We start from the raw sequence: 23,648 nt of genomic DNA, 5'->3' as shown, positions 1-23,648 counted from the left end.
GAGAGAGAGAACTGGCCCTGTGTAAGCTAGTGCCACCTCAAAGAGACTCATTCTCTGGAACTAAGGGTCACTCTTTAGAATTAATCAACTCTGGGAATGGGCTGAACTCCTTGGCGCACATTCTCATTCTGTTTGTGAATCCTGGCAGGGTGCCCATCTTGCTCTGCTTACTGTGAGGATCACACCGGTTAGGAGGGCGCTGCCCGAGTGTCTTGCTGCCATGCACAGTGCTAGGGCAGAGAGTCAAGCTGGTCTCAAATTTTGTGGTTGGACTTTTTCGATCCTCTCTACCATGCTGACCAGAGGTTTTGTTTTTCCATCAGTGATAATAACTCATCACCCGGGAATTTTATTTGCTATTTCAGAGTCCTTCTCCATCCATCCTCAGCCCAGCCCTCTCTCTCTTTCTCATGGAGGCTTTTCTCTCTCCGCAATGAGCTGCTGGCTATTTGTCCGTAACAAAACATATTTTATGTCCCTAAAAGTGGCTCCTTATGCGCTTCATAAAATCATCACTCCATTTAAGGCTTATAGGAGAAAAGCCATGCAGATACACCAGGAATCCACTCACTGCTTTCAGAGACCACCGGAGTTTGTGGCTAAGTCACAGGCTAGAAAGGCCCATGCCGGTCTGCATGAAGTACAGGCTCTTTCTTGGTTCAGGCAGTGGGTGCTCTGAGCAGTAGGGACCATTGCTCACACAACCGAATCCTTTGTGGCAGGCACTTTGCCAGGTACCATCAGGACATCATGTTGTGGGTCTCACCAGTGCTTTCCAGGCCATGGTGCCAGGCAAGCAGGCACTTCCTGCAAGGTTTGGTTTCTTCCCACCCTTTAAACATGCCATGTGCGGTGGTGAACATTACCCTTCCCCCTTCTTCCGTTGTTTGAGAATTACTAAGCTGCTTCCTGTGACCAGAGAAACTTTTTATGGTTTAAATATGTATGTGTTGATATTAAACATCATCATACAATAATACCACAGGAGCACAGATTCTAAATGTGAAAGTGACCTCTGATCATGCACCTAACCTCTCATGGACAGGTGAGGAAAAGGTTCAAGTTGCTCCTGTGCTGAGGGCCCAGCTCTCTGCAAAGCCCTTTTCCAGGACATTGTGTTGTGCCACACACTGGCTACCTCCTTTTTCTCGGAGTAACTTGGCTGCAAGATACCAAAACTGGTCCCAGTTTCCCCTAGGACCTAGAAGTGGAAGGCTGGCAGATGCGTGCATTGAGATGCATGGCTGCTTCCTCCTACCCTTGGCCCATAAAGAGCTGGAGAGCTGAAGCTGACCACTTCAGGCTGCACAAAAGAAAAATCCCTGCAATCCTAGAACGCTAGAACTGAGAGCATCCTTGGAGCCTTAGGAGCTTGATGGAATGCAGAACTGAGTCCTTCCAAGACCTGAGGAATTGGATCTGCATTCTGACAAGATGCTCAGGTGTCCACATGCACGGTATGGTCTGAGGGGCACTGCTAGAGACCCATGGACTGAGTGCAGCAGGGGAAGAACCAGGGTCTCTAGATGTGTTGCAATGGGAGTAGTTATAATTTGCTGAGCTCACAATCCACTGCACCTGTGGTACAATATCAAAAAGTGTGGGAGAAGGGCAACAGAACAGGAATCCAGGGACCAGCTACCAGTGGCTACATCTCCCCTGCTTTGAACCAGGCAGTATGTGCTTTGAATATCCAGAAGGTAGACTCTTTGGAGTAAAGTTAGCTTCCTGTCTAACATATTGTGCAGCTTTGTTACTGTCAGTTTACTCACTCATTCAGAATCTCAAGGATTGTGTACTGCTGAGAAATAACCTTTAGTAACTCATAAACAAGCACAGCTTTGCACCGAACTCGGTCCTGAGGAAGTCCCTTAAGGTGGTGTGTCTTCTCTGAGGCAGCTTGCGGCAGAACAGTGGGATGGGAGTTATGTACAGTGTCAAGGAACAGCAGTCTGCACTCAGAAACTAGCTTAATTCCATCCCCAGAACCAATGAAAAAGAAAAAGAAAAAGAAAAGAAAGAAATTATCCTTTTGCTTCCTCATTTGGTCCAATCCAGGCCTCTTGGCTACTTTTGACTTAGTCTCTTTAGAATGTTAATGCAGAAGTCTTGCTATCATGGTCACTTTAGGTGAGGAGTCGGGCTGCATGTGACCTGAAAGTTAAATCACACAGGGTGTGGAAATATTCTGTCATCTCAGAGGAAACACTAGAGGTATTTCCAAGAGCCTGAGAATCATGTGGCAGAAAACAGCTGCAACTCTTCTCCACAGCACCCACAAGTTACCTGACTTCTGTTTGTGATGCTAATGTCCCTAAAGAATCATGTATTATCAAAGCAACAATTTAGAGCCCTTGACTGCAGATAACAGACTCCATATTGCCTCCAGGAAATTCAGAATTTTTAGAAATAAATGGTGAGAGCAGTTGATAAGCTTCAAAACAACAAAAACAAAAACAAACATTGTTTTGGTGTTGTTTACATAACTGACAAGGGCCTGTGGTTTATTTTCTCTACAGACTATAAAAGATGTGCGAGGCTTCTTACCCGGCTGGCCTTCAGTGCCGAGTGCACGGAGGGGTAAGGTAAGCCCCTGCAGTTGGGTGGGCCACACAGCAAGGTCAGAACCCAGGTGAGATGTGAAGAACTCACAGGAGTCTAGAATCATTCTTTGGCTCAGGTAGGCCTCCTCTGAGTCAGCCTCACACATATTCAGAATATCTGAAAATGCTGGCCCTGATGAAAAGCGCCCCCTGCTGGGAGAATGCAGAGCCAGCCAGCATTATCCGAGGCGCTTGGACCACAGTTCCACAGCCTGCTGATCTCAGTCCAGAGCACTTGACCTAGGACCGTTCTTAAAATCTAGGACCATTCTTAAAATCATGCTTCAGTTCCTCAGTGTGACTCCTAAGTGAGGCACAGTGCTTCTTCCTGGGTCAAATCCCAAAAGACCCAGAGCAGCCAAGATGCATTTAGTAACCCACCCTAGAGAACATGGCTCACTGCTGCTGTCCAGCGACACCAGAGAATTATATTGTGCATCAGCCCAGGGAATACTAAAATGTAGAATTAGAAGTGCCAGCTTTACTGAATATGGTACAAAGTCAGGGACTGTCTGTATGTGACTAAGCATGCTCTTGCATGTTTTATAACGTATCTGGTAAAGGTGTGGAGTCTTCTCGCTTTACCCATAAGCGTAAATAGAACAGCTATCCTCTTTGAAGGGTTCCGTGTCTTCTCAGACTTTAGCTGCAAAACAGTAAATGCATTATTCAGAGTTGTGTGCTTCTGTGTTGTCCACTGAAGAGATGACAGGTAGCAAGCAGCTGGGGATGGCTGGCATTCTGGCTTTATGACCCAGCCTGAAGGACTCGGCCACTTTAGACAGCCTGGCAAAGCTGCAATTCCATCCATTCTTGCTTCCTGGATGTCTTGGGTGTGCCAGGCACGTTAGAGGTGGGCATACCACAACTAAGACCGGTTTTGTGTCCACAAATGGCTGTTCCCAGAAAATGTCCAGCTGTCCAGAAAGCACTAATAAAAGGGGGTGTTGTACTCTCCTATGGCACCTCTCCTGTCTCATAAAGAATGGAGGGTGGTGCTTTTCCACCCAGATGCACTCGGTGCTTGGGACTGGCAGCCCTGAACTGTCTGGCAGGTCTTGCAGGTGCTGCACTCTGATTTTTTCCTGTCAGGAGCAAGTGCCACTAAAGATGGGGGTGGGCTGAGGCATGAGCGGGCAGTGCAGGGTCACACAGGCTCCCAGGCTGTTTTATCTGGGGGAAGCAAAGGGATTTTAATGCCAGTCAGAGCCAGGTGTGCACTCCTGCTCCCTTCTTGTGCTGACTCTGCAGTTCTTTTTTCACGCACCTCCTGTGACACCGGGAACTTGACTTTCCCTTTGAACCCAGGGCCAGTGTGTGTTCTTGTAAGCCTCCCAAGACAGTGGGATCGGGGAGGTAGAGTGTTGTTACCTACCCACAGGTTTAGAGCTAGGCCACCCCTATCCTGCACACTGCCCAAGTGCATCTTGGGACTTGGAAAAGTCTGCATCTCTTCACAACTGGGGAAGGCAGAGGCCCTGCCACCTGCCCATGAGCCACCTTTTCACAGGCCTGTGCTCCTGCAGGTATCCAGCCAGAGCCAAGTCTGTGTTAGGGGGACTCATTTGGGGGCTCAGTTCTGTGTCAGGTGGCGTACTCAGAGGGAAGTGGAAAGAGAAAGCAGCCCTGCCTGTCAGGCAGATGTGGCCAGCACAGCCCTCTCCCACCTTGAACTGCCGGTCACACCTGACAGGGGGAGATGGCAGCATGTCCTCACAGCTCCCACACCCAAAGGCCATCCGCTTAGTCACAGCTGACACAACTATCACAGAGTTCACTTTGGACAAGAAATGGGTAAAGTTTAAAACTAATATTCCTGTTAATGACAATAGTTTCATAACTCTTACAAAACTCTGTAACCTAACTCTTAACATAACTCAGAACTCATAACATTACTCTATGTTTTAAAGATTTAATTCTTCCAATTCTAAAGGTTTTAAACCACAAAAGCACTGTTAGCCAGTGGGTGACCAGGGCAGACACAGGCCGGGTTTCTCTGCACCTTGCAGGTTGGCTCGAAACACGTTCTTCAGGAGCAGAGAGCATGTGACTGCATCCGCCCTGGGACAGTGTGCTGGGCCCCCCCAGGCACAGGTTCTGGTGGCCAATAAAGGGCCATGCCCTGACAGTGCTGTGCCCAGTACCCTGTTCTGACTCCAGCTGATAGGGTCAGATTCCTCCCCAGTTCCAGCCCAGGGCCCTTTAGGGCCAAAAGCAGGGAGCAAATACATGAGCACCCCCTCTCTGACCATGCCCTCCTCAGAACACAGAGAAAGGTGACAAACGTTCCCCAATGTCCTACTTCCGGGTCAATTAAATGAAATCCTGAGCTCCAGGGTCTTTTCAATAAAGTATAGTTTTGAGTAGTAGGTACCTGAGCAGCTGGTTTCGCTTGCTGGGTACAGCCAAGTAACCTTGAAGTAAGCCTTATTTTAAAAATAAAGTTATTAGTATTCAGATGTGGGGTAGAAACAGTGGTGTTTAATCCTGACTCAACAAACCATCAGCTTTGCTGACCCCTGTGCACTTGCAGGTGAAAGGCCTGCCAGCTGCTTCCCAACTGTCCTGCATGCCTGAGGACGCTGACCACACACAGGACTGAGCACTGCCTCAGCCATTCTTCCACGAGCATTTGCACATAAGCAAGTCGTCTGCACGCCTTGACATAGCCAACGTGTACCAGCTGCAGAACTATTATTTTCCCACATCGGCTAGACTCTACTTCCTGCAACACAGAGAAATACACATATACAGAAACTGCTACTTAGCTGAATGCATAGCTTTTGTAGGATGGATGCTCCAGTGTGAGCAGTGCTTTAACATGCATGCATTTGCTTTCAGCTGTGAAGGAGAATCACACCAGGAACCCTGAGAAGTGCCTTGGATCACCGGGAGACAGGACTCTCTTCACGCCCATTCCCTGGGGACAGAGATTTATTTTTGCAGACAGACACCTCCAAAATTCCTTTGAATTTGTATGTTGTTGACACTGTTTGCAGATAAATATTCAATGAGCATACCTGGCAGTGACCCTTGTCATCCTTTATTTTAAAAAACTGCGAACAGGCCACATTTGATGTATAGTGCTATAAAACAGGAGTACTTGATTTTCCTGATTAGGTAAAATCACAAAATATTCCTTTAGAAGCACAGGCAGAACCTTAAAACTATTATTTTTATATATAGAATATGATATGATTTGATATTCTGTATTACTTTTACAATTAAACTCCTAGGGTATTATGTGGAACTGCACGAAAATTTTAAAAGAAAAAATTCATTCATATTTTGGAGACAGTAGAGTAGCAATCAGTGAATATAGCCTTCACATAGCTATTGTGTAATATGTAAATACTGTAAGTAAGTACGAATAGTGAATGAAGTGTCTCAGCAGCACAAGCACCTGCCTGGCAAGCACAAGGTCCTGAGTTTAATTCCCGGTACCAAAAAAAAAAAAAAAAAAATAAAAAAAAAAAAAAAAAAAAAAGAATCAGAATGACTCTTTGCCTCTCCAACAAGCGCATCATTGGGAATTCATGATTTATACACCTACTAAGAGACTGTCACACTGGCAGAATGTCACAGAAATTAAAAGACATAAAAATGAAACTCCAAGGCCAGTAAGAATCCCTGAAAGGGACAATTAACATTTCTTAAAGTAGAGGTTATGTTTTAGTGACACAATCTCTTGAAATAGGTTGGCCTAATTTGGTAGTAAATATCCTAAGTAAGGTTGAATCTGCTAATTCCCACATTATAAACAAACCAAACCAAGAAGAACCTCAGGGTTTCTAAGGAGTCCAAGATATTTACGGGTGGATATATTTTAAACACATCCAACAGGATCTAACCTAAAGGGGAAGGGGAAGTCAGCCAGGCAGTAGTTTCTGTTCATACAGCCCAGGTAAGCAATGGTAAGGACAAAGTGCTCACGAGCCCTGTAATTTGTCTGAAGGTCTGTACTTAAGATATATACATAAACATCAGAGAAAAATGAGAGACATTTAGTTCTAAACATCAAGGACAGAAGAGTAAGCAATTTCCTGGTCTTGAGCTATAAGGCAGTTGATGAACAATGAAGCCAGGGGTACTCTTGTTTATCCTGCTTCCTAGTCATTTGAGCTTTTCTTCCCAGTCCTTACCTGTGGAGATGCCATCGCCCTTTCCCCAGTCCAACCTCCTAAGTTTTCTGTGAGGCCCAGTAACTCCACCAGGAGCAGAGCGGTCTTGCTGAGGATACCATGGGCCTTCTGAGGAAGGAATGCACTGCAACAGCGGCTGTGTCCCCTGGGTATTAAGAACCACCTGCCCCTGCTCTCCTTCAGGGCACAGGGACCTGGCTAGGGAGGTGCACATCCTTGCTTCTCTCAGCTCTTCAGTTCTGCTGGGAAATGAGCCACTCAGTCTTTGGACGAGGACAGAGTTTTTTTTTGACTCAAAGTCCTCCAGGGATTAGAGGTCACCGCGCTGAATGGAGGACCTTCATGCGGCAGCCATGGGCTGCTTTGCACCATTTTATTTTTTAATACTGAGAGTAAACAGGGATACAACCCCACAGACCATTTGAAAGGGACAAAAGGCAATGTTCTCAAATGTTTATCAGACAGTAAGAAAGGAGGAAGACACTGGATTGTACTTTTATAACATCCCAGTTTATTTTGAAAGCCATCTTTTCTGATATCCATTTGAATTTGAGAATGAAATTACCTATATTTGCCTATAACTTTCTTATTAACAAATCAATATTTACGGATACAAATGTAATAAAACTTTCAACTTTTTAAGTTACTTTTTTCATACCTAAGCCAATATGTATTTGACATCTAGATTACATGTGCATATAAAACAGACATACCCCTCAACTGCTCATAAGTTACCTGCTTACAAGCGTTGTTCTCTTTGGACAGAACTAAATTTTTAAAGGACAGTGGTTTAAGTGGCAGCAGATAAGCAGACCTCCTCATAAACTAGACAAAACCAACAGCTACTAAACCAACAATTCTACTAACATCTCTTTCCTATCTTAAATATAGGAAGTGTGATCAAAATACAGTGAATGCTTAAAGAAAAAATTACAGTAAGACATACTTCCATGAATCCCCTCCAAAATACTCCACAGCTTCAAACACTCTTATCCCAAAGTTCTTGCCCCTTTCTGAAGCAGTTCTGCAAATCTCTTTCATGTCTTTACAAAGTGTGATCAAAGCTACAGTGAACGCTGCTGCCAAGTACCATCCAATGGAAAGGCAGCTCCTAAAAACATGAGTGTGTCCTTATTTACCTGATCTGGTACTGTGTGACCTCTGGCTCATCCTAAAGTCAAAATGACAATGAAAGGGCAATGTTTTCAATGAATTCGGGGCATCAAGGCAGCCAGGACAGCTCAAGTGAAGACATGCAGGAAAGAGGACTCTACAGCTGCTGCAGAAAGTGGCAAGAACAATGGGATAAGTGTGTCCAAAGCAAGGAGAAGATTTTGAGAGGAATTCATGGTAATATGTCCTTTACTGTAATTTTTTTTTAAAGTTTAGACATTCACTGCATTATTTGATCACATGCATACAAATGTGCACAATGAATGTGCATGAGCTAAAACACTGTTACTGTCGGGGAAGAGATGCTGCGGATGGGCTGCTGTAACTCTGGTAGGGACCCAGGTGGAGAGGTACACAGGTGAGCAGAGGGCACCATCCACATACTCACTTGAGGTAGTAGAGACTGTCTAGGTCCTCCTGGGCTAAGAGGTTGATCTGGGCCTTTGGGTCATTCTTGCTCCATTGTGCTGTCTTGCTGTTCTATATTTGCTTATTTCACTGTTCTATAAGTAGGGTGAAGTGGGATGTTCAACTAGTCTAAGAAAACGTACTATACCCCTGAAACATCAAATCAAGCATATTTATTTACTCTTCTGCAATACAGCAGATCTGCATCTACAATTATTTTTAACACAGGAAACGGTAAGTCCTATGGAGAAACAGGTGGGGCCTCGGGCTTGGGCACAGGAGAGGGCGAAGCTGGGTGGGACGAGTGTGGTCTAGCGGTGGGGCCTGGCCAGCCCTAGCAGGCCTTCTCCAAGAAGGCTTTGCAACACCGGACACATTGCTGGTACACCAGCTCAAAGTCGGACTCACTCCCCTGAAAGGACAGGAAAAAGAAGGCTAAGAGACCTTCACCTGTCATTTAATACATCGGATACACACCTGCTGCCTTTCCATTGGCCCCCACTGTGAGCTGTACTTACATAATAGGGATCTTCAATGATGAGCTGTTTTTGTGGATCATAGCTCCCAAGTAGTTCAATTTTAGCTTTGCAGTTCTTAACTTGATTACTTTTTCTATTCAAATCTCTGAAAAATCGAAACATGAACTTCGTTTTCTGATCTACAGTTTCAAGTTAAACAGGGACAGCTGCTAGGGGTTTATGAAATATCCATATCAAAATCCAACGAAAGTGACCTGATTCCAAATGAAAGAGAAGACTCTGCAGAGCCACAGGACCCTTCACGTGGCTGTGTACCACAGCTCTGTCTCAAGCAAGAGCGCACACAGCGGCAACACTAATTGTCACACAAAACGTGATGTTAACTCAGATGGTAACTAGGACTTCTGCTGCGAAGTACACTTAGAGACAAGCTATCAAAAAGATCCTGCTTCAGAGACAAACAAGCTGACAGGAACTGGGAAAGCATGTGAACTAAGCCCTGAGACAAAGGGCCATGGTTTCTTCCTAGCCTCTGTGCTGACACATTTACTGCAGCAATGCCGCTACTTAGCTTCCTTCTTTCGCTCCTCACACCTCTGCCCAGGCTGAAACCTCAGCTCCCTCTCACACTGCTGTCAAAGGCAAAGATTCACTTGGATCACCCTCCAGTATCTGAGGTTCCCACCGGTCTGTGATGTGTCCGGCAGGAACCAGAGGTGCAGCCAAGAGCACCGTGGCACAAGGTCCCAGCGTGGGAAACGGCAGGGAGCCACCCAGCCTATGGACAGTCAGCCTAGGCTGCAGGCAGCAGAACTTGGGCCCCTGCAGCAGGGAGGAGCTTCTGGCAGAGGCACAGGTGTGCAGACACCAAGGAAACCCAGCTCAGCCAGTGCACAGGGAAACACTGCTCCCTCAGTGCTAGTGAGGGTGTTAAGTCCACAACCAGATATGTTTATACCAACAAGCTCCGGTACAAGTGAGAATAACGAGTATGTGACAAATCAGAAAAAAAAAAAGAATGCATTTAATGACAGGCCTTATTCACAAATATGCAAAACTATCACAACTGTGTCTGTTTACTCCTAGGAGTGATTAGCAATACAGATAATTAAAGACAGTGTGGGCTCTATGAATTAGAAGTGATGAAGGTTAATAAATGCCATGGCTACACTGAATCAAGTCCCAGCAGGGCATGAACACCAGTGGTGTGGGTGGGGTGGCCAATCAAGGCTGGGAGGCAGTGAAGCCCAAGGGGTGGGGCCTGGGCAGGAAGGGTAGGCAGGCGGTGCAGGCCCAGAGTCAGGAGCTTGGACTCCGATGCCCTCCCACACTGTGAACCTAAGGGGGTCACTTTCGCTTGTTCATCCTGTCTCCTCCCTGATAATACATAAACCTACTGAACAAGAGCCATGGCTGGTCACTGCCATATGACACCCAGCTCACCAGTTTTTCACAAACGTAACTGGAATAAGCAGCCCTCTATTTTACACCCTCACATGGGCTGGAGGCAGTGTTCATGGAGGAACAAGCTGAGAAACAACAAAACACCCCACGTTCAGGAATTGTGAGAGCAGTAAGGAAGTTACTTGTCCAAATCCACACAGCTCCTAGACTACAGATAACAGCCCCCGCCACAGCCCCCAGTCAGGTGACTGCCTTCCTTCTGGAAAGGGCGTCTCTGCATAAACAGAGCCATGAAACCACTCTAGATTATTCTCTGAACTCCAGCCCCGCTGAACAGTTCTGCACACTGGATCCACCATCACCATGCTGGTCAGCACACAGCCTGCCCTGTGACCAGGCTGAGGAGGGACAGAAGTGACTCTCAAGAGTGATTACCTCAGATTGCTTTCGTCCATACATAGTATGTAGTCAAATGTTGCGAAGTCCTCTTTGGTGACCTAAAATTGAATGAGAAGTCAAAATATAGTGTTTGTACTATACATGCTTAGAGGATCAAGAGTAGCAGTAGGAAAAAAAAAATCTCCATTATATTTAAGTCTGTTACTAAGTATTTAACTAAATAATATATTACATATAGGTACTTTTCAGTTAAAATACAGTCAACTTATTTCCCAAACTACAATGCAAAGAAATTCTGTATCATAAGATTGATAAAATAAGGCAACCAGTGGACACAAAGTCTATTCTCAGCTGCTGTCTCTTCAGTAGGAAATGCACTCTTTCCTCCCCTCCTGCACTTCTCATCTATGAGACCGACTGGCCCAGGGCCTGCCACCGGCACCAGCCTCAGCGGCAGGTTGGAGCAGCTGCCCATGAGTGCAGAAGGCAGAGGAGACGCCAGGCTTAGGCAGAGAGAGGAAGGTGGCCAGAGAAGGCTCCCAAGGAGCAACCAGGACAGTAAGTGAATCCCTCGCTCTTCTTTACTCTGACTGAACACCATACCTCACTGACAAGATGGGGCCACACAGGACTTTTCCTGATTCTAAAATGAAAACTTGCTATTTTCTAACACTGTAATTTAGAAATGTGAGCCTATTTTAAATATGATTGAAAATATTTTTAAGTTTTGACTATGGTAAATGAGATACTAAGAGAAAATAAAAGATCATGACCATACTGCAGAGTAAAGGAGAAATAAATTCAATAATAATCTTCCTCACTGAAAAATCCTCTAGAATACTGTACAATGACTCTACATAGGAGACATTGAAAACCTGGTTAAAAGAGCAGGGATTCTCTCCTAGACAATGAAGAAAAGAACAAGAGAAACGCTCATTACTCAGATTCTGTTAAAAATGAGAAATCTTATCTCTCCCGTGCAGTATTAACTTTTAGTGTTGCATTTAAATAATTACAAAGGACACTAACATATTACACCCCAAGACACGAACATTTCAAAATCTATTAGGTCAAATGCTATAATATTAAATATAAATACTACATATATTTTTTCAAATTAGTTGAGTGAGAACAGCCCTAGAACTTAATATTAAACATTATTATTTTGGACTATTTATACTTAGATTGTCCTAAAATATGACCTGTAATTTACTATGTCAAACCACCCAAGATTTTTAGATGTTAAAATAATTGAGAAGACAACAGCTATAACTTACATATCATAAAGAATACGCAGGGAAGATTTCTGCTTGCAGTTGGACATGAAGTGGTTTGTGGCTAATCAACCTCATGACCCAAAACAACTAGAAAACCACAGAAAAACCAAAGCACTCTCCAAAGTCCTTATGCTCCTGTGGTGACTTGGCTTTGTGGGCTACAAGGTCTCCCTCAGAGTACTCTGCTCTGAGCTGGTGGCAGGAACACAGCCAGACAAAGTGCGGAAGTTGGTGAGTTCCAACCCCCACCGTAACTCTGTGTGCAAGCAGGCATGGGCCTCCTGCTGAATCCAGTGAGCACAGACTGGACCTCAAGCTTTATGGAAAAGGTCTTTCAGCCCTAAAGATCATTTGGACTCCAGTGCAAATAACTTGTTTACCAATATTTATCATCATTGTTAAAACTGATAAGTACCTAAGCATGATTCATTTAAAAATAATGTAAATTCATTATCCGTTATTAAGACTTTTACATGTTTTTACTTTTTAATGAAAAGTAACCATACTTTGCAAACCAAGAGCGTGTGGCTGTTTCAGATGGATTCCCACCTGCACCCGTACTACATTCTGCTGCAGTCTGCTGTCTGAACCTAACATGTGAGCAGATCAGAGCGTTTCACAGCCCTGCAGATCCCAGGGATACTCTTCACCGACACCACACCTAACCACCCATCATTGTAGTGCAGAACCCAGAGCCTGCCAACAGCCTTCCCACGCCCTGTCCTACTCAGGACCCTCCCAAAGGATAGTCTGCTTCCATATAACTTGAACCTCGTGGAGCCAAGGGTTCTGGGACCACACTTTGACAACTGTGGTTTAGATGTGGGAAAGGGTCCTCAAAGGAGGGGACAGTGGGGAATGCAGGGCACATTCTCATTGTCCTACAGGGGGTTCTTGCACCAGGCGGGACACTGCCAGGTTCATCAAAGCACAGGACAGCCCCACACTAAGGATCAGGACCCAAATGCCAACAGCACCAAGGTGGTGGTGGCCTGGTTGGGAGGAGACAGACCTGGGCAGAGGACCACAAGGAAAAGCACAACACTAACTGACTTGCAGCAGGCTCGGAGGGCTAGGACAGCCAGCCCTGGAGGGGCACCTGTCCTAGGAGTAAGGACGCCCCACACTCTCCTTACTCCTCAGCCAGGTCCTCCACCACCCAGGTCAAGAAGCTTGGGAGGCGTCCTGTGCAATGCACACCTCAGATTCCCAGCACACAGAGAGGGCACAGGGGGCACAGCAAAGCTCCCACAGATTGCTACCAAACCTTGAGACAGCTGACCCAACCATACAGCCAGCAACCTGACCTGGCTCCTCAAACAGTGAACTGATTCAGGAGCAAACATGATCATCCACGGCTCGAGTTGTTCACACACCAAGAGGGGTGTCTCATCTCAAGGCCGGGAGCACAGCAATCAATAAACAGAGGTGAAGAGAAGAAGGCAGACTCTCAAATGAGCACAAGTACCATGAGACTGCGGGTAAAGTAACAGTATCCGCATGTTTGGGAAACAGATTGAAGAGGACGAGTTTTGCCATAAAACTACATACATTAAAAAAAAAAAAAAAATCAAGCAAAACTTAGTCAATAAAGTAATATGCTAAGAGATCAGAGAACATTTACACAGAACTTGAAAATAGCAGAAGGATTAGTGTATCAGAAAACAGGGCAACAGTAAATTCACACTGGGAACAGAGTAAAAAGCATGGGAAACAGAAAAGAGCATAAGAAATTTATGTTCAATATATACAGAAGCTGCTCTCAGAAGAAAGGAGAAAGAGAAGTGCAATATGAACATAGCCCAGAATTTTCCAAACCCGATGAAAACCATGAGGCCACAGTTCAGGAGGCCAACACTGCCTCTCACCGAGAAGCTGCCACTGAACACACTGAGGCTCAGGTAGCCAGAGAATGGCAGCAGTTTCGAAAGAATAAGACAACTGACAAGATAGACTCTTTCAAATAACTGAGGCAGAAATATTATCAATCTCTACTAACTTTTTTTAAAGGAACAACCCCAGTGTGTTTCATGAAGATGCACAACTCTGACAGGGCACAGGATCATGAGCCACAGACCATCAGAACCACATGGCGTGTGCACTGCCACCCATGGCGGCACTGTCTGTAGCGGCCCTCAACTGGAAACCGCGTGTCCAGCAAGAACAAAACAAGAGCATGAGCCACGAGATGATGCAGCAGCCAGAAACAGCAGTGAACTGCTGTGAAAGCAGCGCTACTGAGACTCTCAGTGAACAAAGCTAATAGAAAAGAGCAAACAAGCACTGAGCCCTGCCCCTCCACAGTGGTAAACAGGACAAATTCAAGGCTATCTCTTCTGGAGTGGCAAGGGCTGCTAAGGGACTTCAGAGCTGCACCGAAGTTTACTAGAAAAAGGAAAGAACAGACAATGAAAATCTCCACCTAACCAACCAGACCTCGAGCTCACAGCTCAAGGGACTAACCGCAGGAGTTGGAAATGAGAACGCTAAGACAATGTCATTTATTAAACCCAGGCTGAAAGAACTAGAAATATTAAGATTTTAAGGAATGTATTAGAAGAGTTATCACACAAATTGTGACAATTAATAAAGAACCCGTAAACACAAAGATCTGATGTGATACTGATCTGTAAAATACTTTACTTTGAAATTTAAAAAGGTAAAAACAATATTGAGATTTTTATAAAAGCAGTAAGAGCAACAAGAAAAGCAGTAACTAGATTCTGCGAAAACCCTACTTACAAAGCTGGTAATTAAAATTAGTCTTGAAACAGTTCCTAGTTTTGCTTTTTTAAGTCATATGTATTTAAAGTACTCTATCTGCATCCATATTTATTATATATTTAGTGTACAAAAATTCAACCTTAAAATCAGATTGCTCATAATTCTGAAGGCTTAGGAAAAACAAATTTATATCCTGGGACAAGGATATAGCTCAGTGGCAGAGCACCTGCCTGGCAAGTGTACGGTCCTGAGTTTGAGTCTTGGTACTCAAAAAAAGCAATGGCAAGCAAAAATTGGCACTGTACCCACCCAAGAGCCTCAAGCTATATGAATATCTGATTCAAAAATGTTTAATTTCTACTCAATGAAAATTCCACTTAAGAATAGGTTAAGTCCTTAAGTACTTCATTTAAATGAATAACAGTCAGAAACAACTGCATCTTCTGATTTATGACACCAGTGCAAAGCTATCTTCATTTGAAATTGGAGGGTTTGTTACTACTTCAATAAACTTCAAGCATAAGTACAGCATGACTGTAATTAGCTGTCCATAGTATCACCAATATTACCCTATATTTCTAAAGCTTTTCACAACTGCCAAGGTTTTTTGAACATACTATGCAACTTCCTTCTAGCAAGAATTTTAATATAAGCAGAGGAGTTCTCATGCCTACATGTCTGTTTAACAATTTGTAATAGAATGGAGACCAAAGCTAGGTCTAGGCCCTGGCTAGGGATCTCACTGTGAATTACATAATTTCAGCCAGTCTTTCTGAACTGCACATGTAGGTACTTAGTTCCCCCAATAAACATAAAGGCTGGGTCAGTCTCTCACAACCTTTTAAGTTATGGGACTTTAAGTAGTAGAAATTAAGATCTCTTCTACCTGTCTTGCTTTATGGTCTGTACTAATGCCATGATTTCTTAGACAGCTCACAGCTCTTGGGTCTGGAGCCCGGCCCACGTTCCAGTCGGAAACAGCACCGCTGTCAATGGCCCACTGTAACACAAAACACAGGTCAAATTCAAGTACGGTACCTGCCGGGCAATGTGATTCATAGGGATGTCATGCTTCTTCATGCAACTCTGCCCTCGATAGTCAGGGGGGTTTCCCACTTCATATGTAGATGTGGCTGCACTGTCTATCCTCCACTGCAGGAGAAGAAAAAGAAGGTTTTTCCGGCACTTTCCTGCCCAAAGGTGTGTAAGGTGGCCTCTTTAACATAGTGAATAGTACTTACGTTATCGGAAATGTTTTGATCAGTTACAAGTTTTCTGAACACTGCTTCTGCTATGGGTGACCGGCAAATGTTACCTTAAAGAGAAGGGAGAGGGCATAGAGTGTTAGCTGTATGGAAAGGCAGAGCCAACTGCCAGCATGGAAAATCATGGAACCACCTCTTGCACTTGACTAGTGGTGGCTGTCTTCCTTGGGAAAGGCAAAGGCCAATGCGGTGGAACAGAGTGGACCTGGAAAGGACAGCCAACCTAACCCAAGTTCAGTGATCGGACACCAGCTGTCCAGATACAAGAAGTGCTGCCAATCAATCAATTAATCAATCAATCAATCAAAACTGGCCTGCAAATGTCACCAAAGCTCCCTCAGAGCCAGGCTAGCCAGAGCCCAGGTCAGAGTGGCCTTCTTCAGAGCTGTCTTACAGAGCAAAAGGCTTTCTTCTCTTGTCCAGTAGCCCAGCCACTGACAAACCTGGTGCTTCTTGTCACATCAGTCTCCAAGTCCAAATGAATGCTCCAAAGGAATAAAACATTTACATTTCAAAACATACAGCTCCAACAGTCCTCCGGGTGGACTACCACAGAAAAAGCATCCACCCTCCTCTCAGCTCTCCCCCAAACCAGCAACTCCTTCATTCTAATCTCAACACGACAGCTGGAACCAGTGACATCCCTTCCCCACTCTGCCATAAACCTGCAAGGGCTTATCTCAGACCAAGCCTGTCCTCATGTGGCCTCCCAAGATTGGGCCCCAAACAGGGGCCCCAAAAGGAAGGTTCTTGAGCTGCTATTTTTGCACACAGCTTGAAGAGCTCAGAGTAATTCTGTATGGTTCTAAATAGTTGAAAACTGAGCAAAAACTGAAAATCATGTGATACAGCAATATTACATAGAGCTCCAACGTTGGTGTCTATGGACAAAGTTCTCCAGGAACACAGCCAAGCACCATCATTTATGTGCTGTCTGAGGCTATGTTATTGGTTCTGCCCACAAAACGAAGTATTTGCTCTGGTTTGCTTGTTTGTTTTGGAGACAGGGTCTCACTATGTAGTTCAGGCTGGCCTGGAACTCTCTGTGTAGCCCAAGCTGGTCTCAAACACACAGTGATCCTCCTGCCTTAGCCTCCTGAGTGCTGGGATCACAGGTGTACACCACCACACCTGACTAAAGTATTCACTCTGGTTCTTTACAGTTCACAGATCCCAGCATGTAGCATCCATTGAGGGCAAGAAAACTACCTCCTCTCCACACATCCAGAATGCCACAGGTTAGGTTTCCATGGGAGCTGGAGAAATAGTCACTCAAATCATGTGTGGAGTCCTCAGAACAGAGAATGCCTGGTCTCAGCATGCCCACCTGGCTTCCTGTTCTAGAATATGGCTGGCACTCACCTCTAAACTGTGCCTGTTGTCCTGTAGCCTGAGAATGGCTTCCCTGCTGACTCCTTCATGTCTGTGCTCACAGGTCACCTTTGGGCAAAGCCTTCCTTATGACACACCAACTCCCACCCTGTCTCATTTTCAACACTTTACACCAGCTGAACTCACACACTGGCGCTGCCTGACTGATGACTTCAAGGACATGTGCTCCAGAAAGGCTAGGGCTTTGTCCCTGGAGTCACTACTCTATGCATTCCCAGTGCCTGCCACATAGCAGGTGCTCAAAGAAACTGCTGAACTATATTGAAGATAAATATATGCGAGCATACATTTCCCCAGAAACAACCAGTGTGGTTCATGTTAGCATCATCAACAATAGAAAGAAAAAATAAACATGTCAGTGGGGTATTAAGTATTCAACTTGAAATGCATGTTTAATAAATGTGCTAACTGCACCAGTTAGCATCAACCAACACCTTAAAAATCATGATACACACTATCAACACAAAATAAGATGAGACTTGTACTTTTTCCTCTTCATAGACATTAATTTCTACAAATAACTACTGAACATCATACACTATTGCCCTGAAAATGAAAGAAGGAAGGAAGAAAGGAAGGGAGGGAGGGAGGGAGGAAGGAAGGAAGGAAGGAAGGAAAGAAAGAAAGAAAGAATGAATGAATGAAAGAAAAAGAAGCTACCGTTATTACCTACAAGAAAGAAAGAAAGAAAGAAAAAGAAGCCACCGTTATTACCTACAAGAAAGTTACATCTCACTGGAATTTCAGCAGCCTGTCAATTTATGGAATAAAATCTCTTTGGAAGCAGTCAAAGGAAGCAACTAATGGTCTGGAAAAGCCAAAAAGGAAGAACCTGGATTGACTTTATAAAGCACAATGCATTATGGATGTCCACTAAAAGCTGGCCACACAGCTGAGGCACAGTAAGCCTCTCTCATGTGGGCCAGCAAGGGGATCAGGAAGGCAGCAACTACACATGGGTGAGAAAAGGTAAGGAAAGTACTAGGCGAGTTCTATCCCAAGAAAAATAAAAGCTTTTACTCTGTACGAAATGCAAACTCGGCAGAAGACTAAATAATTGGATCAGTGATACTTTTGTTTTCTCCCCTAAAGGTAGAAACGCTAAGGATGGACCCTAAAAACTACAGGAATAGTGGATTCTACTTCGAGTGGGAGGGGGGACCCTAAGTGTTGCAATTCTAAGAATAAAAATGATTCTGAGCAAGAATGTATGATTACTATTTTTTTAAAATCCACTTTTAAAGCGGAGAAACTGAGAAATTGACACATGGGCTGGAAACCAACGTTACCGAGAGACTAGGAGAACCAGGAACCTGGAAGGGAGCACTCCACCTCCCATTAGCTGACACACCCTGCTACGCGCGAGCCGAGCACAGCAGCAAGCACATCAGGGTGGTTACTGGCTCGGAAGCGCAGCCCTGAACAGATGATACTGACCCAGCAGCCTTGGGTTCAAGTGGGCATGGGGGGCAAGCAGGGACTCCAGCAAGTACAATGAAAGGACTCGGCTTGGACAAGGGGTGGGCGGTAGGTGAGGAAGACATGGATGTGGAGGCGGTTGGCAGGGGAAGGGGATATGGGCCTGGGGGCGGGATGTTAGGTGACTGGGACTCAAGCTCGGGGAGGACAGGAGGTGAGGGACCCGGGCGCCAGGCCCACCCAAAGCCTCCTGCCCCAGCCTCCTCCATCTCCCCGTTCCTGACTAGCTGCACAGACCAGAGCGACTGTGGTCCATAGCAATGATCCCGGGAGGTTAACTCAGCCTCTTCTTACCCAGACACACGAACAGCACCGACTTCAGCCCGGACTCGGCCATGTTCCCGCGCGGTCACTGGCGCCCAGAGACTACGTCTGTGCGCATCCTGATGCAGCACATGCGCATTGCAAGCCTCCGGCCTCTGCGCCTGCGCAGTCGACGGCCTCTCGCCCGGCCTGAGGTGGAGTCCCCATTAGCTAAAAGAGGGGAGGAGCCGGAGTTGTCAGTCATTTGAAGAGCTGGGCGAGGCCTGAAGGGGTAGGGTGGTGACTTACTTCAGGCCGGACAGGGTAGGATTGCTCGGTTCTGAGTCTCCTCAGTGTAGGGCGGGGCTGGAGGGCGGGACCAAAGGGCGGGGCGGTGTCACCTGAGGCGGGGGGGGGGGCAGAGGGGGCGGGTACCGGGCAGGGCCGAAAGGGCGTGGTTATCACGGGTGGGCGTGGTTTTCGTGTCCCTGGGCGGGGTCGCGAGTCCCAGGCGTGGTGCGGCCGGAGCCCACCTGCTCTACTCACCTCAGCCAGGGATCGTGATCTCTGATGTATGCGGGGCAGCGTCGGCGGGGCGGGATCCCAGGCGGCGGGCGGGCTTTCCCGAGTTAGAAGTCGGGGTGTTTGAGACGCTTTGGAGGGGGCGAGGCGGCCGTGTTCTGCGAAGATGCGCAGGGCGGGTGCTGACCCAGGACAGGACCTGGGCGGACACTTGCTGCTCACCTGGTCAGGTGTGCAGCTGGCCGGCGCCCCGCCCCGGGAGGCGGGTCCGAGGCCTCCCTTCCTCTTCCTGGCAGGTGTGCGGCTCTGGCGGAGCAGCTGGGCGCCAGTGAGTACGGGGATCCGAGGGGTCGGGCGGGGGTCGGGACGCGCCGGGCCCCCCGGAGAGGAGGAGCGCACAAGGGCCGGGGACGCGATCGCGTCCACTGTGGGGCTCTGCAAGTCCACGCCGTATCGTTTCGCTGACTGTCAGAACCTGAAACTCCTACTTTTAGGACTGACCACAGCGCCTTGATTCCTAGGAGAACTCCCGCATTTCGAATTTCGATGGCTGAAATTCCTCTTATGTTTTCTAAAAACATTGACTCTTTGAACTATTTTTGGGCCACACACCGCTCGGAGTCCTGTGCGCTTGACAGAGTGGGCAGGGGGCGGGACCTTGCTCTTGCCAGGCAGGCGCTTGTGTCGCTGAGCTGTATCCCCGGCCCTGCATTGATTATTAACAGTGAGGAAATGGGATTTCCCTGCTGGCTGAAAACGTGTCAGTTTTACTTTCAAAAAATATTTGAGTGTGGTCACCACCCCTGCTCAAGCAGAGCTATTCTGTCAGCAAGGGGTGAATGGTCAAAAATAGTCTGTCCGGGAGAGCAGACAGGCCTTCCTTTGCTTACACAGCTTACCTGTCCTGCATTATTGCTCACCTAGATGTTTCAGCGAGGAGAGGAAATGTTTGGATTAATCATGAGTTACTCAGGAAATCTGCACACAGAGCTCAGAGAATAACAGGTCTCTGGTTAAGGTGCTGTTTAGCCACCGGGCTGGCCTGTTATTGAAATGCTTAAGCTGTGTCGGGTTGTTTGGGAATTACTATGTTGGTGGTTAGAATAATCACGAGTGATGACCTACATCCTGTTTACATCGCATTTTAAAGAGAATTGGATATTAATTTACTGATGTGCGATCTAAACTGATTTCTCTAAGATAAAGCCATAGTACCACTCTTTGTTTGTCTAGAATGATTTGGCACTTTAATTCTGTTTAGGAAGTCTTTATTCTCAAGAGATATCTCGCTATTTGGAAATAAGGATTTGGTACTGCAAATTTAAAAAAAAAAAAAAAAGCTGATAGAGTAGAAGGTAACTGTTGTGCCCTGTGGCTGCTAAATGGTGGTCACTGGCTTATTTCCAATATTTCCTCTGCCATTTAAGACCTAACCATATTGAATATTTGTATTTTCTCTGGTAAGAGTCTGGTTTTTAGGCTGGTTGGACCAGAGTGGCCTGTGTGGTCATGCCCTGAGGCAAGATCTCACCTGAGCTGGGGAGAATGGGGGAGCAGGTGTCAGCCTGGGGTGAAACAAAAAGAAATACAGACCACAAGAATGTTAGTGTTCCCAGGGCCAGTGTGGGTGAGAGTTTGAATGAGTTAGATTAATGATCTGACCAGGGATACTGGCTCTGATTTCTAGAACCCACAGGATCTGACTCCTTAAAACAAAGGAAGTGAACCAACGCCCTCTGAGCAACAGAGCTCATAGCTGCCAGGCAGCAGTTTTCAAAGCTGTGCTTATTGAGAAAGGCAACTTTGCAAGCCTCCTGAGAGATTCAATAAAGTTTCTTTTGTTTTGGTGAAGATTTAAACAACTTGTTCTAAGTATGGTGTATCTTTAGCATTCTACTGTCTTTGATCTTGGATGAGATTTTATCATTTTAGCAAATTAACCTCCATTTCATGTGAATTGTAAAGTGTAATAGTTTGATCAATATGTGATTAACAGAACTTTGGAAAACCATGTCTAAGCATACTTTTCCTATAGATTCCCTTTTCATAATTTAGCACCTGTGGAAGAAAACCATATAATGTGTGCTTATTGATGGAAGGAAAGTTTTAGTATCCTTAACTCTGGGTAGAGGTAGGAGGGGACCTCTCGACTGCTGGGCATTGCTCCTGACCTTGGTGGACATGGAGACTGCCTACATGCTGCAGCTCAGCATTCTTACCTCTTGGCAATTCGTTCCAAGTAGGATTCAAATGTCATTGTTTGACCCCAGTGATCCTAGCCCTGAGCTTTTGACCTGTGGTCAATATGGAGTATTATTTTCAAATCTGAAACTCAAGTAAGCTCTTGAGGTTTTCAACAGTAAAAGATTTTTTCCCAATATTTCAGAAACTGTTCTTAATTTTTTAAACAAAGTTTTAGTATATATGTAAGAAATTTCAAATATTTTAAATGCCTTTTAAAGAATACATGTGAGAGTTTCTTAGCTAGAAGTTTAGTAGCCACTTTTTTTTCTAGGAAGAGACTCAAATATTTATTGACAGTTTGCTTTCAATAATTTGCTCAGAATGCAAGAGAGTTAAGACTCTATGAGCGACGTGAGGTTTAGAGGGTGGCACCGTCTTCAGCAGGGTGAAGATGAGACTGCACCCGCTAGTTGGGACTGTGCTCTGCATCTCTTATGGCGCAGTAGTGGGAAAGTGGGTGAGCAGTGATTTGAAGCCAAGGACAGGACATGAAGCTTATTTCTTAATTTTTTATCTCTCTATTATTATTCTGACAAACTCACTGTATGGAACTGTGAGCAGGCAATATGGTTTTATGGGAAGTTTAATAGCATCCCTGGTACCCTCTGGAGTTCACCTCATCCTAACCAGGCTTCTCAGCAGGCACCATCCGAGGTGGCACTGTCAGCTGGGAAAACTCTGTCCACCAGTGCGTGAGTCAGGAGCTTTCCCACCCACATTCATAGCATGACCGTGACCTTCCCCTGGCCAGGCTGTTTGCCCAGCAACTCTTAACTGTGGAATTTCTTTGTATGACTGGTCTAACGTGACTCTCTTTAACTGAGAGTTCTAAGTAGAAAGTCTTTGTGGATACAATCTCTGTTTTGTTTTCTCTGTTTCAGTCGTGTGTGGCAGAGAATCTGGTCTAAGGTGGCTTTAACAGAAAAGGATTTTCCTGATTCAAGTGATTTAAAACCAGAGCTGGTTTGAGTTCAGGGTAACCCTGCAGTGCTCTGCTTCTCTCTCTACCCTGCCTGATGTGTCTGGTGCTCTCGGAATGCTCTGTGGAGACAAATTTAGCTGCCAAGTGCCTTGATGAGGCTCATCCCAATATCACAGATGTGGTCACTGCCTCCTCACCCCATGCTGTGACCACAGTGCTTCCTAAATAGAGTGGATGCCCAGCAGAAGAATGGGCATATTTTGACTGCAGCTAACTGACCCACCTCAGCATGCTTTATGATCTGTGAGCCAGGTGGTCTCGAGGACATGGTGAGAAGTGAAAAGCACAGTTCTGGCCTGTAGGGGTGCAAGGCTGAGGGTTGCAAGGGTGAGTGCCAAGGAAGAAACGAAAGAAGACAGAGGTGCATGTCTGAGTCTCAAACTGTCACCAGCTAGGGAGGGTCCTTGTTTCAATGATAACAGAAATTAAAATTGAGGCCTCAGCAACAGCTTTCAATGGAAAGTAAGAGAAAGGGAAGGAAGGTCAGCTTGAGGAGCTGAAAGGTCCTAGCTGCAATGAAGAGCAGACTGCCCATAATGAAGGACTGGGCTTGGCTCTTAAGGGGTGCTGAGGTGGGGTTGATCAGGTTCTCAGTCCTAGTTTCACAGCTCCAAAGAGACCCTATGGCTTGAGGGGCAGTTCGGTTCCCTGGAGCTGTTTTCTTCTGTTTGGAGCTCTTGGCTTTGCAGAGGCTCTGCTGGAATCTAGGGTGACTACAGACTTAGGGTAATGAGGAGATGTTTTTAGGTAGTGAAAGCTGATAGTTGAATAGGCCTGTAAAGCCTCTTGGTGTCCGCCTTAAAGGAGGACAAGACATGTTAGGTAAATTTAGGGCTATTGAGCCTTATAGTGGCCCTTTTAGGCTCCCTGCATGCACAGATGCCAAGTTTATCCTGCTTGTTTAGCCCTTGG

General features: G+C 45.8%; 3 protein-coding genes across 7 annotated transcripts in view; 2 read left to right on the top strand and 1 right to left on the bottom strand.

The window, feature by feature from the left end:
• Fam150b (family with sequence similarity 150, member B) overlaps positions 1–5,620 on the top strand; it is an 8,559-nt gene extending 2,939 nt beyond the window's left edge. Inside the window, exons 4-5 of the mRNA XM_005404337.2 lie at positions 2,520–2,585; positions 5,445–5,620. Of these exons, the coding sequence (XP_005404394.1) occupies positions 2,520–2,584 (65 nt within the window). The 3' untranslated portion in view covers position 2,585; positions 5,445–5,620. The remainder of the gene's footprint in view (positions 1–2,519; positions 2,586–5,444) is intronic.
• A 1,613-nt stretch (positions 5,621–7,233) lies between these two features.
• On the bottom strand, positions 7,234–19,205 carry Acp1 (acid phosphatase 1, soluble). 3 transcript variants are annotated; one of them, XM_005404332.2, is made up of 6 exons: positions 19,040–19,175; positions 15,851–15,924; positions 15,496–15,609; positions 10,645–10,706; positions 8,845–8,950; positions 7,234–8,738 (listed from the first exon to the last, which is right to left on the bottom strand). In XM_005404332.2, the coding sequence occupies exons 1-6, from the start codon at positions 19,080–19,082 to the stop codon at positions 8,661–8,663; spliced, it is 477 nt and encodes a 158-aa protein (XP_005404389.1). In that variant the 5' UTR covers positions 19,083–19,175; the 3' UTR covers positions 7,234–8,660. The 3 variants fall into 3 exon arrangements, with proteins under 3 accessions (XP_005404389.1, XP_013359833.1, XP_005404390.1); XM_013504379.1 differs by lacking the exon at positions 15,496–15,609 and adding an exon at positions 15,648–15,761 and having other exon boundaries at positions 19,040–19,169; XM_005404333.2 differs by lacking the exons at positions 7,234–8,738; positions 8,845–8,950 and having other exon boundaries at positions 15,496–15,761; positions 19,040–19,205.
• Positions 19,206–19,261: 56 nt separating this feature from the next.
• Positions 19,262–23,648, top strand: part of Sh3yl1 (SH3 and SYLF domain containing 1) — a 32,262-nt gene continuing 27,875 nt past the window's right edge. Inside the window, exons 1-2 of one of the 3 annotated variants that reach the window (XM_005404336.2) lie at positions 19,262–19,280; positions 19,807–19,838. In XM_005404336.2, coding sequence (XP_005404393.1) covers position 19,838 — 1 coding nt within the window. In that variant the 5' untranslated portion in view covers positions 19,262–19,280; positions 19,807–19,837. Of the gene's footprint in view, positions 19,281–19,503; positions 19,561–19,806; positions 19,839–23,648 lie in introns of those variants that run through there. The other 2 variants (XM_005404334.2, XM_013504378.1) reach the window with 2 other exon arrangements.

This window comes from Chinchilla lanigera, unplaced genomic scaffold, assembly GCF_000276665.1.
Source record: "Chinchilla lanigera isolate Chin_1 unplaced genomic scaffold, ChiLan1.0 scaffold00086, whole genome shotgun sequence".
NCBI lineage: Eukaryota > Metazoa > Chordata > Mammalia > Rodentia > Chinchillidae > Chinchilla > Chinchilla lanigera.
This window is presented reverse-complemented; position numbering and strand designations above follow the sequence as displayed.

Coding starts and splice junctions, on each gene's coding strand:
- Acp1 (XM_005404332.2), bottom strand. CDS start 19,082: ATGGCCGAGTCCGGGCTGAAGTCGGTGCTGTTCGTGTGTCTGG. Junction 8,951..10,644: donor ATGGACGAAAGCAATCTGAG/GTAATCACTCTT, acceptor TCGATTTTTCAG/AGATTTGAATAGAAAAAGTA. Junction 8,739..8,844: donor TCATTGAAGATCCCTATTAT/GTAAGTACAGCT, acceptor CTGTCCTTTCAG/GGGAGTGAGTCCGACTTTGA.